Source organism: Leptonychotes weddellii, chromosome 2 (genome assembly GCF_054177405.1).
Source record: "Leptonychotes weddellii isolate Sample4059 chromosome 2, ASM5417740v2, whole genome shotgun sequence".
In the NCBI taxonomy this organism is placed as follows: domain Eukaryota; kingdom Metazoa; phylum Chordata; class Mammalia; order Carnivora; family Phocidae; genus Leptonychotes; species Leptonychotes weddellii.
The window spans coordinates 178,354,152-178,369,319 of record NC_138370.1 but is presented as its reverse complement, the minus strand read 5'-3'; the positions used below and the strand labels follow the sequence as shown (position 1 = coordinate 178,369,319).

The 15,168-nt window shown below is 59.7% G+C and overlaps 2 protein-coding genes across 10 annotated transcripts; one reads left to right on the top strand and one right to left on the bottom strand.

Moving 5' to 3' along the window:
• Positions 1 to 1,421: 1,421 nt before the first annotated feature.
• Positions 1,422 to 5,152, top strand: MYL5 (myosin light chain 5). Its single transcript, XM_031018849.2, has 7 exons — positions 1,422 to 1,499; positions 2,251 to 2,358; positions 2,547 to 2,622; positions 3,382 to 3,486; positions 3,943 to 4,021; positions 4,617 to 4,665; positions 4,991 to 5,152. Exons 1-7 carry the CDS (start codon positions 1,449 to 1,451, stop codon positions 5,090 to 5,092), a joined length of 570 nt encoding a protein of 189 aa, XP_030874709.1. The 5' UTR covers positions 1,422 to 1,448; the 3' UTR covers positions 5,093 to 5,152.
• SLC49A3 (solute carrier family 49 member 3) lies at positions 4,905 to 13,742 on the bottom strand. Of its 9 annotated transcripts, none has more exons than XM_031018844.2 (10): positions 13,566 to 13,742; positions 10,140 to 10,298; positions 9,741 to 9,954; positions 9,504 to 9,580; positions 8,675 to 8,812; positions 8,423 to 8,539; positions 7,572 to 7,724; positions 7,139 to 7,296; positions 6,783 to 6,892; positions 4,905 to 6,191 (listed from the first exon to the last, which is right to left on the bottom strand). In XM_031018844.2, the coding sequence occupies exons 1-10, from the start codon at positions 13,698 to 13,700 to the stop codon at positions 5,713 to 5,715; spliced, it is 1,740 nt and encodes a 579-aa protein (XP_030874704.1). In that variant the 5' UTR covers positions 13,701 to 13,742; the 3' UTR covers positions 4,905 to 5,712. The 9 variants fall into 9 exon arrangements, 6 of the variants coding, with proteins under 6 accessions (XP_030874704.1, XP_081668959.1, XP_081668960.1 ...); XM_081812833.1 differs by lacking the exon at positions 13,566 to 13,742 and adding an exon at positions 11,868 to 13,530; XM_006747911.3 differs by having other exon boundaries at positions 5,779 to 6,231.
• Between the last annotated feature and the right edge of the window lie 1,426 nt (positions 13,743 to 15,168).

Below are 15,168 nucleotides of genomic sequence, written 5' to 3'. Positions count from 1 at the left end.
CCCACCCCACCCCCATTCTTGCCCTTGAGCATCTAGGCAGATGACCTCGGGTGACAAATATGTTTTCCCTTCCCTGGATATTAAAATAAACAAGACTCCTCAGCAACTCCTGCTTCCAGAATCAAAAATAAGTGTCTCTTGGGCTGAAGGTGAGGCCAAGGTGCTGGTAGGGGACCACCTAATGGTAGCTTCCAGTGGGGCGGGGTAGGGGGACCAGTGGGGGACACACATGCCCATATACACATGGGAAAGACCCCTGAAGCTGGGGGAGACTCGCTTTGGCCCTGGGCCCTTCCTGAGGGCTGAGGGGGTTCCCACCTGGCTCAGGACACTGGAACCGCCTGCTGACACCTCTGCACCTGTCAGGGCCAGCTGTCCACTTTGAATCCTGATATTCTCCCTGGAGCCAGGCTCCAAGGCTATCTTTAGTGCTGCCAACCCAGAAAACCTCCCCAGGGGCTCTGCCAGTGTCTTCTGGCCTTCCCCACATCAGAGGCCTTCTGAGCACAGATCCTGCCTGTCTTCCCTTCTCAATGTTGTGGTCCCAATCCTACAGCCCTGCTAGGGTCTCTCCAAGCATCACAGTCAGACCCTGCCCAACTGGGAATGCAGCCCAGCCCAGGTCTCCCACGTTAGTCACATGTTCTCCCTCTGGGAGTCCTCCAGGCCGAACCCAAGGGAGCCCCCAGGTCCCCGCAGTGGGTCATGCCTCCCCAAGTTCCACGGGGTGCCTGTTGTCCCATACTCATGGCAGGCAAATGGTGTCTGCCCCTGGGATCACATGTGGCAGCACCTCAGAGGTGTCATGTGACTGAAGGGGTGTGCCCCTGGGGGCAGGACCCCTGCCATGGTGGCACTCACATGTGATGTGGTTCCCAGAGGTGCCCTAGGGGACCCCTGCTGCTGATGCCTACCCCCGCCCATGGTACAGGAACAAGGGGCTCTGAGGGCTTGTTCTCCAGGTGTGAAACTGCAGTCCTGACTGCCCTCTTCATTCTACCCCCAGGCCTTCTCCTTCTGTTCAGCCTATAGACTCCCACCCTTTCCTGCCCCTAACCTGCACTCCCCGCAACCCAGGACTAGGGCACCCAGCCCCTGACCCTGTGGTGACCTCTAATATCCGGCACCAGGTCTCCCGCCCAGACTCTGCCTGCTGGGCTCTGCCTGCTGGGCCATGATGTAGTGGGGAATTTGGTCCAGGGCCCAGCCCATCTGGATGGCCCTCCATCCCAGAAATGTTATCTCCACTCTGTGCCAGGCAAGGAGCTCCCTGCCATGGGGATACCTAGAGCCCTGGGACTTTTCTGCCACTGAAGCAGAGAGGTGAGGGCGCACACAACATGCTCAGAGAACACTTGGTCACCAGCCCCCAAGGCCACTCACAGTGACTTTGTGCAAACCTAGGAAAGGTACTCCTTCTTCTGGCTCCTGCAGCTGCCCAGGTCCTCATGCAGGTGGCCCTGGAGATGCACAGAAAACAGGAGAACAAAGCCTTCTTGGTGAGCTGCCTGGGAAGCTGGGGGCCCTGCTGGGCAGGGCAAGATGGCGGCATCTGAGTCACCCGCCAGGTGCCAAAGCTCACTCTGCAGTTGTCCAGTCCCCAGGGTGGCCCTGGGCCTGTCCTTGTAGGGAGCGGCAGCCGGAGTCCGAGCTGTCCTGGGGGACTGGGTAGGAGTTTAAGACGGGTGACCTGGGCAAGGAGGGCACAGACCATCACATCAGGCAGAACCAGGCATGGTGAGTGTGGCCAGGAGGCCACCGGGGCAGGATCGAGTGTGAGTGTGCATTTGGGACTGTGTGTACACGTGTGTTGCCTACATGAGTGTGTTCTGTGGGAGTGTGTGTGCACAAGAGTTGAGTTTGTTTACATGTGTAAGGGTGTTAGGTGGGGAAGATCTGTGCCCCATGGCTGCCTCAGTGACATCTGGGGCTGGAAGATGGAGGGTCCTGGCCTTCACACTGGAGGGATTCCTAGAACTGGCCCACCCACTTGCTGGCTACTTGCACAGTCCATTTGCTCCTTGGACATTCAGGCCCAGCTGGCTCCTGGCTGGATGGCAGATGGAGCAGGACAAAGCTCAAGACGAGCCCTGGGTACAGTGCTCTTAGGACCTTGTCAGGGCTGCCCCAGCCCAGGGACCCAGGTTTGGGGTCCCCCTGGAGCACCTAGTGCCATAGCCCACCTGTCCTCTGTGTTGTCTTCCAAAACACCAGCCTGGAGACCCCTTAGCCTTGGTGTTCTCACATTAGGCCAGCAGGAAGACTAAGAAGAAGGAAGGGGGTGGCCTACGGGCCCAGAGGGCATCATCCAACGTCTTCTCCAACTTTGAGCAGACCCAGATCCAGGAGTTCAAGGAGGTGAGGCTTTGCTTTTGTCCCAGGACCCCTCCACCCAGTAACTCCTGCCCAAGGGGTCCCCTGTGAATCGTAATGCAGGTGACCAAAAGACCCTACGTGAGCCTCACTCCAGACCCAGTGAGAATAGATGCCTGTCCTAACATGGTGTGGCCAGCCTGGCAACCCAGTGACCCTGGCCTCGGTTTCAGGCATTCACACTAATGGATCAGAACCGAGATGGCTTCATTGACAAGGAGGACCTGAAGGACACCTACGCCTCTCTGGGTAGGTGCCGTGGGACAGAGCTCTCTAGAACCCACCTCAGAATGTCCTCCAGTCCTGGAGAGCTTTGCTCTGTACCTGGGCCTTACAGCCTGACCTGACATCCCATTCCTCATGGGCTGCGAGGATGTGGGCTGGGCCTCCCCTAGGGGAGAAATCCCTCTGGTTTGATCAGGGCATCACAGAGTGGGTGGCACAGCCCAAGCATGGGTATCCTGGATGAGGAGGTTGGGACCAAAGCTCCAGGGAGGGGCTAACACCCCAGAGGGACACCACTGCATGGGGAGGCTTGACCTCCTTCCCCCAAGCATGGTAAGGGAGCCCAGAAATAGAACTTGGAGGACGTGGAGGCCAGATCATGCCCCTCTGAAGAGCCAAAGGCTGGGCCTTTCTCCCTCAACTTCCCATCTGGGGGCATGTTCTCAGCCTGAGGCAATCCCAGGGGAGAACAGGTAGGTTTCTTTCCTCTGGGCCCCCTTACACCCAGGTAAGCAGATCACAGGTCTTCCTGGGCTCCATGCATGGCCTCTTCCTCCTCCTCAGCTGCCCATCTCCCCAGGGCTCAGGGTTTGGGGTTCTGCTGACATGCAGACCTGGGCCACCACACCTGGGCCAAGTATCCCCCATTGGCTCACCTCCCTCCTTCTGGCCTCCCCAACTTTGAATGATAGAGGTGGGCAACCAGTGGGGACAGCAGACACACCAACAATAGGACAGCCGGGGGGGTGTGACATTCCTGCCCATGCCTTGTATCGGCGACAGGCAAAACCAACATCAAGGATGATGAGCTGGATGCCATGCTCAAGGAGGCCTCAGGGCCCATCAACTTCACCATGTTCCTGAACATGTTTGGGGCAAAGCTGACAGGTAATAGCCATGGGGTGGTGAGCACCATGGGTCCAGGCTCCTCCCTGGCTAGGGGCAGCCCTCAGGCCAGTCTGCCAAGACAGACTGTTAGCTCCTAACACTTAGAAATCCAGACATTTCACATAAAAATCCAGATTTTCAGATTTGCTGAAAAGCCCTAGGACCTGACGTTCTGGTACCCACGTCTGTGGGTCACACACCCAGGGGGCACGTGAGCTCAACCTTCCTCCTGTCTGCTTCGTGGTGATAGCCTCTGTCCTTCACTCATTGAGCACTCACTCCACTTTTGGGCCTGGGCAGGATTCTGGGGACCCCCAGAGTAGTCCCCTCAGAGTGGGAGCTGCAGGGTCTCCCAGGTGCTCAGGAGCTGGACGGTCATTCAGGCCAAGCCTTGGGGTGGCCCGGAGCAGGACCGGAGCCCAAAACAGCCCATGGTTCAAGGCCTTTTGTGGGCAGGTACGGATGCCGAGGAGACCATCCTAAATGCCTTCAAGATGCTGGATCCCGATGGCAAAGGCAGCATCCACAAGGACTAGTGAGTGTGGCTACAGGCACCTGGACATCTCCCCCGAGGGATGCCAAGCCTACCTCCCCTCACCCCACCCCAGCCTCCAGGCCTTGGGCTGCCTGCCCCAAGATCCTGAGTCCCTCAGGGTAACTGAGGACAAAACCAGTCTTGTCTACACAGGGCTGGGCACCCAGGGACTCAGCTGGTCACCACCACTTGGACCATCACTGGGTCTTTAAGTCCTTTTGGGGGCTAAATCAGCCAAGTGGGCATATCTGGTGTACCAGGCACTTGCCTCTAATCTCCCACAGTCTCCTCCCTGCAGATGGAGCCCCCCACCCACCAGGGGTGGTGACCCCTGAGCGAGTGAGTCAGGAAAGACTCCCTGATGACCACTCCCTGGTGCCCAGGCTTTAGCCAGGCTTCTGAGAGGCACTTGTGCTGTGAGTGGGTGGGACTGAAGGGTGAGCAGACCCCCGCCTTGGGGTATCCCACAATGGAAGAGCCAATGATGTGAACTGACCCAAGTCATGGGGCTCCCTGGGGCCACCCCTCCAGTTCTTCCCCTGCCAATTCCTTTCTTCAGTGCAGCCTAATTTGGCTCCTCCCTCCTTGTCCTCAGCATCAAGCGGCTGTTGATGTCCCAGGCAGACAAGATGACCGCTGAAGAGGTTTGGCCCACTCTGCCCTCCCCCAACTTCCTTCCCCCATGCCCCTCTGTGAAGCTCAAGGATAGCCCTCTGGGCTCCAGGGGGTGGGCAGTTAGCTAGGGGGATTCACCCTGGGCCCCCAGAGGCTGCAGCAATGGGGTGGGCAGTATACCCCAGCCCCGCCCCTGGCTCTGCCGTGTGATTCCCCCCCCACCTCCCTTTCCCCCACCCCCACAAGCAAAAACAACACTGGAGCTGGCTGGAGTTTGGTGCCTGTAATTCATCAGACCATTTGCTCCTTCCCCTCGTCCCTGGGCCTGACTCCCCCAACCATACCGGCTTGCAGGTTGACCAGATGTTCCAGTTTGCCACCATCGATGCTGCAGGCAACCTGGACTATAAGGCACTGAGCTACGTGCTCACCCACGGGGAGGAGAAGGAGGAATGAGGGGCATCTCCTCCATCCGCACCCGGGCTGCAGCCAGTTCAATAAACATGAACCCACAAACCTGCCTGCCAGTGTCTGCAGAGGGAGAGGAGGAGGGGTCCACCTGCGGGTGGGAGGGTCTGCAGGTGGGAAACCTCTGCCTGGGGGTGGGAGATGTGTCTGCCGTGGTGGGGAGAGTTTGGGGGAGGGTCCACTGGGGGTGGAAGTGTTTGCTTGGAACTGGGAGAGTCTGGAGGGGAAGGGTCTGGTGGGGGTGGGAGCATCGATCTGCCTGTAGGGCCCTCCCTCTGCTTCCCCCTCCCAGCCCAGCCTGACCCCACCTGCTGTCCTAGCACTCATGCTGGGAGTCAGGTCACTCAGTGGTCAGCAGAGGTTGAGAAAAGCTATGGGTTGGGATTCCTCAAGGAAGGCATTTCTCACAAGTGTCCATTCCAGACTCAGTCATGCCGGGGGCCCTCAGGACTCCCAATCCATCCAGCTCCCCACCAGCCCTTGTCCCTCATGCCAGGTCCATCCCCCACACACTGCTCCTGCACCAGCCACCACCCTGGGTCTGGCCTGGCCACTGGGGCACCTGCCTGGCCAGTGGCTGCTTGTCCACACAGCACCAGCAGTTCATGCTATAGCCACGGGGTCTCCCCTAGGCCATCCTGCTGCGCTCTGGGTGTGCCGAGGACTCCAAGGCCCTCTGGCATCTGCGGGATGCTGTCACCCTGTGACCAGAGCCTACCCCTCCTGGCCTCCCCTTCATGGCCCCAGGACCACTTCTTGATGCACCAACTGCTCTTTTGGCTTCCAGAACTCTGCAGGGACCCCTGTGACCTCTCTGCAAGTCCTGGGGGCTCCAGCGGCTCAGGGCTCCCCCGAACAAGCAGGTAGGGCCAGGAGAAGGGCTCTAGGAATGAGTTGCCCCTGAGCTTCCTACAGTCCATGCTGGAGGTCGTGGGGGTGTGGCCGAGTGGAGCCTCAGGGGGCGGCTGCCGGGCAGGGCGCGTGATCTGCAGCCTCTGGGGACGTGTCCTCCTGGATGGAGTGGCTCTCATTGGCCTCAGCCTGTCGGCGCCGGTACCGGGTATGGAAGAAGAACACCAGGAAGCAGCTGAAGAGGGTGCACAGGCCAGCCATCAGCAGCATGGACACTAGGGAGACACAGCCCAGCTCTGTTCTGAGGCTTGCCCAAGCAGCCAGAGCTCCCCACCCCTGACCCAGAGTAGCCACAGAGCTAGCAGAACCCCAACTGACCCCACTAGCCATGACCAGAGTGCCCTGGAAACAGGCCCTGAGGGCAGTTCACAGACCCAGGTGTGGTGAGCTCCAAGGTCACCGGTACAGAGTCTGCAGATGTGGCCGTCCTCACCCCCGTCTCTCTCGGCCTCTCTGTCTGTCTCTTTCCCTGATCTCATTTTAAAACGACTCACATGGGGTTTAAATGTTGGGCTTTCACCAGGGTCTCAGGGCTGCTCCCACCATAGTGAGCCTTGGAGGGGAAAGGTCAGCCTTGTTGCCCTCCGACACGCCCCCCCGCACCCCTGCCCCTTGGGTGTCCTGCACATGCCAAGGAGAGTGAAAGGTGCCAAAAGAAAGGGGCCCATGGAGGGGAGGTTCCAGGGCTGGAGAGGGTGGTGGGGAGCCCAGGCACTGACCTCCTCGCTTGTGCCCTTGGGGGCTCTATGCAGGCGGGGGCACTCACCCATCCAGTCCAGTGGGCCCTGGCCATCCTGGCAGGTGGAGACAGACGGCTCCGCGCGACGTGTGGTCAGGCCAGTCAGCAGGACCATGACGAGCACACCCTCGGCCTGCCTGGACAGCCACAAGGCCTTCAGCCCTGCCCCGGGCACTGCTCAGTACTCACATGGCCATTGGTCACTCTGAGGGCAGTGTCCTGTTCTGGCCCATGTGGGCACAGCAGCCAGCCCGGGGCAGCACACAGCTCACAATGTGGTGGCCTCTGCCCGAGCAGGCAGGTCACCCACTGTGTAGCCTGGGGCGGGGTGAGGAGAAGGTCTCTGGGGTCCCCAGGGAAGTGGTGGAGGGACAGACACTCACCCCAGCACGATGACCAGGCCTGCCGCTGCACCCTCCCCCACAGGGAAGGAGCACTCAACGGCGAGCTCCATGGCAATGGGCGCCACCGAGAAGCCAAAGAACCCCATCAGTGAGCAGAGGGCAGCCAGCGCGAAGGTCTGTCCCTGCAGCTGAGACACCTGAGGGGCAGCGAGCCACACAGAGGGACAGGGCAGCAGTCAGAGTGCACAGCCCCGGACACCCAGGCCCAGGCAGGCCCTGCACCAGCACCCTCTCTCAGCTGAGCAGGGAGCAGGGATGGGGCAGTGCCCAGGGTCAGGGGGCCACCCCAGTGGGCAGTGCCCCAGCCTGAGAAGGTCTGAATGTCTGCTTTGACCCATTTGTCAGCTGCCCTGCCCCCAGAGCATCCCACCTGCATGCCTGTAGGGTGGTCTTGGTTCAAGGGGACTCTCACCAGGGCAAAGGCCACGCAGACCATGGAGGTCAGACAGAAGCCAATCTTGACAGCTTCAGTGAAGTGTTTGGTCCGGTCCACATACAGGCTGAGAACCAGTGCCCCCAGGACTCCAAACCCAATGAAGAGAGCCCCGCAAAGGCCTGCAAATTCCTGGAGGAGAGAAGGTCAGGGGTGCCCCATCATTGGGTCACGGTGCTACCAGGGCCCCAGGAGAAGGAGCCCATCCTCCGGGCATACGCCATCACCGAGAAGCCCATGGCAGGGTGACATGGAAGGCTCAGCTGCATGGTTAGCCATGAGTGAGGGACGGCATGTCCTCCCCTGCAGGTGCCTCTTTCCTATGGCACCCCACCCCGGGAACTCAACAATTGCTAAAGGAAAGGGCCTCAGGGCCTGTGTGCTCCTCCTGAGTTGGGAACACACCAGGCCTGAATCCCACACCTAGGGCTGATGCCAGACAGCAGAGGGCAAGGTCAGAGATGCTATGAGCAGAGCAAGGCCCTCCCAATCTCCAAGTATCAGAAGAGGACCCTTCCCTGGAGACCCGCAGGGTTGGGCCATCCTGAGTGGGGCATTGGGAAAGATAGTGAAAAGCACCACACAAAATCCCAGTACCTCTTTGGGCACCGCCACCACCCCTCCCCAGGGCCACAACCCCACCATCAGACTGTATTTGGCACCTGCCACAACGTTTCACACACAACATCTCAATACCACCCACAAGAGGAGGTTACCCTGTCCAGGCGTGGAAACCCAGTGTCTGGGGCAGACAGCCTTCAGGCTAACAGTAATGGCCCCCCAGCCCCTCCTTGCACAGGAGAGGGGGGCTGGGTGGAGCCAGCACTCACGTTGGAGTAGCCCTTCACACAAAGGACCTGCTCCAGGAGGACCGAGAAGCTGGAGAAGATGCCGATGCCGCCCCCGAAACACACGGCGAGGATGATATAGGCTCTGTTCCGCAAGAGCTGGAGGAGGAGACACCGCTCAGCAAGGAGCCCCAGCGGGATACTCAGGATACCCCAGCCTGTCCTGTCCCCCTTCCCCTCCTCAGCCTCCTCCCTGCACCAGGTCACCCCCGCCCTGGATCCCACAGCACTAACCAGCTTCAGCCCATCCAGGAACTTCTCTGAGGTGGAGTGGGCGGCCCCTGCAGAGGGTGGGCTAGGAGGTACACTCTCCCAGAGGCAGGCAATGGCCAGGAGACAGGCAAGGCCGGCAGGGATGATATAGATGCCCAGCTGGGGAGAGGGCATACCTGAGTGTGTGTGTGTGCGTGTGTGCATGTGTACGTGCATGGGGCTTCACACCCACTGTTCTGGGCACACTGCCGCCTTGCCGACAGACAAAGGCGAGCCCCAGGGCCTGCTTTGCTTTGCTTCCTCTAGAACCCTGGCTTTCAAAGTATCACCCATAGATGACTCCCACAGTGACACCCTTAGCCAGCCCTCTCCCAGGGCCCCAGACTCACCCATTCAACCGCCAACTGAACCTTCCTGCCGGCCTTCGTGAATGACCCCAACACGTACCCAGCTGCACAGCTGGAACCCCCTGCCCTTCCAAACCTGGCCTGAGCCTGTCCCCGCTCCCCAACCCAACCCACCTGGACACCGCAACCACGCCTTTGGCTCCCCGAGCCTCTGGACCAGGTCAAATCACTCTCCCCTTAGACACTCCCAGGGTTTCCAATGCCAACCACCTGCCCCCTGGGTTGGCCCTTCCCTCCATCCTTCCTTTGCTCAGCAGACACACTGGCCTCTGGCTGCAGCCCCCACCCCTCGCCCTCACGTCCACCTCAGGCATGTGGGAAAATCCTGCGTGCACCAAGTGCACTTGCCGATGTGGTCACAGGGAGGGGCACGTGCACACTCACAGACAGGTGTGGGCACACATGCACACGCACGTGTGTGTGTGCCCCATGAGCTCCCTCACCATCATGGGGATATCCTCCTCCCTCTTCACCAGGGCAGGCGATAGCAGGTTGGCCACCAGGATGCCCAAGGGGTTTGCTGGATGGACAGATGGAGACACGTGTCCGCCCAGCCGTGGCCAGGCCTGGTCCCCAGCCCATAGCCAGAGCCCTTTGCCCTCTGAGAGCTGGGTGTGCAGAGGTACCAGGACCCACTCACTAAGCCACAGAAGACCGTCAGCCTCAGCCCTGCCACTCACACATGGTGCCGATCATGTTGGCTGTGGCTCGCTGGTGCTCTGGGAACCACAAGGCAGCCAGCTTGGCCGGAGAGAAGATGACCAGGGTCTGTGCCAGGGCACAGAGGCTCTGCCCACCCATGAGGAAGGGAAATGGGTCCTGGATCTCGATGAACAGGAAGGGCAGGGTTCTAAACACACTCCCAGCCAAGTTCAGCCATGCGCACACGATGGTCTGTAGGGATGGGGTCAAAGCACTGCCTGGCCAGCCCAGACTCCCCTCCCAGCACCCTGGCCCCTGCCCTGCCACCCGAATGGCTCTGCCTGGAGACCCCTGGGGAAGAAGCAGTGGCTCTTGAGCCCTGACTCAAGGACCCTGCCCCCATCTAGGAGAGAGCCCTGGCGTGGGGTCTAACTCACTGCCCAGCGGAGCCCAACGGAGTCCAGAACCCAGATGGCCACCACACCAGACGGGATGGACACCACAAGGTAGATTAGCGAAAGCCAGTTGATCTGCTTGGTGGAGAGGAAGAAGTGGTGGGCAATCGTGTCGGCCACGGGCGCGAAGCTGAGCCACAGCTGTGGATACACACTGGTGTCAGACCGGGGGGCAGGGGCCACAGATACCCCAGCCACCTGCTGTCCCAGGCTTGGCCAGCCAGCCTGAGGGAGGGGGTGTCTGGCAGTCCCATAAGGGCCAGGGTCTTCACCCAGTCACCTCCGAGGGGATGCACCAGGTGGGGGGGTCAGACAGTGTGCCTGGGATAAGGGGCAGCCCCATCCTGCAGACACGGTCCTAATGGTTAGACAGAGGCAGAAGACCTGGCCAGAGCCTGCAGGACCGTGAGCCCCACCAAGACTGACTCTCTAAGAAGGCCCAGAGGGCTGTCAGTGAGAGGCTGATGACTGCAGGGGGAAGAGAAGCTCTATATGGTGAGTGGGCATGAAGGGGTCTAGACCAGGTGCTGGACGGCACTGGGGCCTGGGAGGGTAGAAAAGGGGGTCCTGATGAGGGGAGCTGGTGGCCCTGCCACCCCAGTCGCATAGATGTGTAGACTACCCAGATGGCTGGGCAGAGGAGCACATCTGTGGTGAACACCCAGGTAGATAAGGGTAGGAAGTAGGGTGGGCCTGGAGCCGTGGAAGGGATGTTTCCATGGAGGGGAGAGAGGACAGAAAGAGGCCCAAAGGTATCTCCAGCTTGTCTAGAAACTCGGTGACTGAGACCCAGGTGGAAACATCTGGATTGTGTGCTGGCCCTGCCCATGGCCAGCCCACCTGTCCTACAGGAGGTAAGAGCCTCCCTGACAGCCTGACAAGTGATATTTCCCAGCCTTAGGTGCTGTCAGGCACTGGGACTCTTAACCCCACAGACCTTCAGCAAACAGTACGTTCGATTAGGTCAGTGAGGAAGACTTCCTGGAGGAGGTGACACACTGTCTCCTCCCTGAAGGATGGGTGAGAGGAGGGGCTCTCCAAGGCAGGAGAGAGATGGGAAGCAGGCCAGCGATGGACCAAAGACAAAGGTACCACAATTCAAAGTTCACAATCACTGCAACTCTGTGAGACCGGGAATGCAGAAGCTGGCCCCAGACCACACCCTCTGTGGTGAGGCGGGTGAGATCCAGGCTTGCTGACCCAAGCAGATACTGACTGCAGAGCCTCACATGACAGAGAACTTGAGCAACAGCTGCCTTTTCTTCCTTTTTTCTTTTTTAGGGGCAAAGCAGAGGACAGATCTTCCAGGTACAGAAAGAGACCCCATGCAGGTCCAGCTGCTTCCTGCCCAGCCCGATCCAGCTGAGAGAAAGCATGGCATCTGTTCTCTAAACCTGCCCTGCTGAGCCAAGCCCACTCCTTGTTCCTCCCCAGGTTTGTGGCCGGCAGAGCAGAGACAGGTCTAAACTGTGCCAGACAACAATGTGTCCCCAGTGCAAAAGAATTCCCTTCAACCTGCTCCCAGCTACCTCCCTTTGAGCATGCCAATAGCTGCCCCGCATGCTGGCTCCTGCCCAGACCACTGGGCCGTCTCCTCACACCACTTTGGGGCCCCCCAGACCTCACTCCAGGCACTGCTCCACCTGCCTCTGACACTGCCCTCTCAGAGCCTGGGACCTATGCTCGCCCAGCTGCAGACGAAGTACACACGTGGACTTGGATGGGGTAAGACTGATGGTCAGTGCTCGCTGTGGTGACCAGAGCAGGGATCACAATTCCTGGTGAGAGTCCTGTTTGCTCCATAATAACTCATGGACTGAAGGGGAGTGAGCAGGATGCTGCCTCAGTGTCCAAGGGAGTTCTTGAGGCCACTCGTGATACCCATCCACTCTCAGACTCATCAAAGCAGTTTTAGGGGCTGAAGGAGACCCCTGCTCTGTGTCCTTAGACCACTGCACCAAAAACCAATGCTGGCTTCCTAGCCAGCTAGACAGGGACCTGGTGGAGGCCACAGTGGTGGGTCCCACAGAAAAAGGTTTCCAGACTCATAGCAGACTTCAGCCCAGGCCATGGACGCCACGTGTCGCAGCACACGGCTGGCTCTCCATACCCAGTCTGGCAAGGAAAGGAGGAAAAAGGTCCTGGTCAGTTTGGAATAACATCCAAGAGTGGCTGCTGCTCAAGAACCTCCCTGAGGCAGTGTCTGCCCAGAATGTCCATACCTGCCTGCCGGTCCCTGCTCATGGGTCTGAACTTCCTGATTGTCCCTCGGCCACTCACAGCCTCCCCCAGCTGTGGATCCTGCTGCCAAGGTAGCTTTTCACTACATGATGACCTGGCGCCCAAATGCTGCCTGACCAGTCCCTGGGCTTCTGTGGCAAGCTGAGCAGTCATGGGCAAGTTCCCTCAAGCACACTCAGGAGGTGGAGGTGGCCGCACCAAGGAAGAGATACGCAGGGTGGCCCAGTGGAGTGTGTGGCAGCACCACAGCCGGACCCCATGAGCAGGTGGCCAGGAGAGGGTCAGGTATGGGAAGACTAGCTCCAAGCCCTCCCTCCATGCACGTGCCTGTGGGTGTCTGTCCAAGGCGCAAGGGGCTGGGGGCAGCAAAAAGTCCACTCCACTGAGCCCACTGTATGGGATGGGCTGGGGACAGAGGGGCCCAAGCCCCTGGGCAGAACTGGGGGCTCAGGGGTGAGCTGGGGAGAGGCAGGTTGGGAAGCTGGGCCCCAGTAACTGGCAGATCCTGCTCTCAGTGGCTGGTCAACTGGTCTCAGGGGCTGAGTCCCTGCCAGCAGTGGGAACCATTCTAGAACAGGTAACCAGTCCCTGGAGACCCCAGCTGGGGCGCTATAGAGAGACTGGTGTACAGATAAGGAAGCCTCCATACTGAGTCACGGCACAGGTCCAGGGCACAGGTAAGCAAAGGCGGCTGGGCCCTGCCCTGCCTTGTGGGAGTGGGCTCGGGAGTCTGGAGACGGAGGGCGGGAGCCAGATCATGAGGCCTGTTGCCAGCTGTCGGGTCTTCCAGAAGGGAGTGGGGCCACTGGAAGACCCTTTTCAGCTATGACAGTGACTCCCGCGTCGTCCTGAAGCAGGAGAGGGATTCTTTCGAAACCACTATAGGTCACAGGAACGAGGCTCTGACACCACGAGGACAGACGCTAGCCCCTTTTCTCCCTGTGCAGCCAGGAGGAGGGCCTCTGGTCCCGCGCCTCCGCACCTGCTGAGGTCGCTGGCTCCCTCACTCCCAGCGGTCCCACTGTCCGGTCGGGGTCCTTACAGAGCGAGACCCCTGGGCGCACTGGGACGCGGGAAGGTGGGAGGAGCGCGATGACTCGGACTGGGGCCCAGCTCGGCCCGGCCCGCCCCCCGCCCCCGCCGAGAGGCAGCCCGAGACCCCTGTACCGTGGCGTTGGAGAAGTTGAGCAGGCTGAGCACCAGCAAGAAGACCCAGCGGCGCGCGTAGGCGCGGTAGCCCAGCAGCGCGCCCAGGGCCGAGGTCGCGTCGGCCCCCGGCCCGTCCTCCTCCGCTCCGGCCATCGCCCGCCGCTCCCGCCGCTGAGTTGAGCAAAGCGGCGCCTGGGCCGGGACCGCCCTGGGAGGTGGTGCCAGGCGCGCGGGGCGGGGCGCTCGGGATCAGTCCCAGCCCCCAGGGTCGCCAGTCACTGCGCCGCCTGGAGGGAAAGGCACCGGTTATGAAGTTAGACCCTCTCCATTAGCCAGGATGGAAGTCTCTGCCCCAGAAACAGGGACAGAGTCCCCTCGCAGGGGCCAAACAGGTCACGAACTCTGTGTGGGCACCGAGGTGGACGCGCCCACGTGGGTGGGCACAGGAGAGGGCATCGGTGAAGTGACTCAGCCCCGCAGAAGGTCCGCATTTCCTGGAAGGGGTTGTGGAAAGGTCCCCTCCCCCACCACCACCCCCAATTCCTGCCGTCCAAACAAGGCACAAGGAGTGGCAGGAGGCCAGCATGGAAGAGGAGGCTGGGGTCAGTTTGCAAAGAGTCTCGAATCCAGACAAGTCATTAGATTGGGCCCTGTTGTGGGCAGAGGTGGTGCTGGCCCAGGAGGAAGGTGGAGTCCAAGGCCAGCCTGTCCTGCCCAGGGAAAGGGCAGTTTCACAAGGGTGAACCTGGGGGCAGTCAGCCTCCCCCGGTGGGGTTATTATCTTCAGTTGACAATTGACGAAACAGCTGGGGCAGAGTGGGGAGAGAACTGAGAGCTGGAAGGCAGAGAAGAGGGAGTGTCAGCTGTCTCTCTTCCATAAGAACTCCCCTGTGGGTGGACAGCCTCCTCTCCAGCTTCCTCCCCACCCAGAAGTCCACCGCAGACATCTCTTCTACTCTCCAAATAATACTCTCCCTAAGGCCACCTGTGATCTCGATGCGGCTGACATAGGTGGACATGAGACAAGCCTGGCACTCTTGTCCCTCTCCACCTCTGACTCTCCTGCTCAGCTAGGGGACGGGGGCCTCCTCCCCATCCCTAGGGCTCTTCTGTGGAGTAGGCTTAGTAAGGTCACAGTCACAGGTCTACATGCAAACAACGAACATGCGGAAACTAAAATTAAACACACAATAACATTTACAATTACTTCGGAAAATTAAACACTTGGGTCTGTAAAAATTAATAAAAGGAAACCTCAACAAAAATGGAGTCAGGAGTCCAGAAGGAGGAGCTCTCATGCTGTACCATTCAATGTCAAAAATTGCCAGTACAGGGCGCCTGGGTGGCTCAGTTGGTTAAGCGACTGCCTTCCGCTCAGGTCATGATCCTGGAGTCCCAGGATCGAGTCCCGCATTGGGCTACCTGCTCAGCGGGGAGTCTGCTTCTCCCTCTCCTGCTCCCCCCTCTTGTGCTCTCTCTCTCACTCTCTCTCTCAAATAAATAAAATCTTTAAAAAAAAAAATTGCCAGTACAGATCCTAACGGAAGAATCATCAATAGGAAAGAATCATCAGTTACAGGCCTGAAGAGGAAAAGATGTGCATTGCATCTCCTACAAGAAA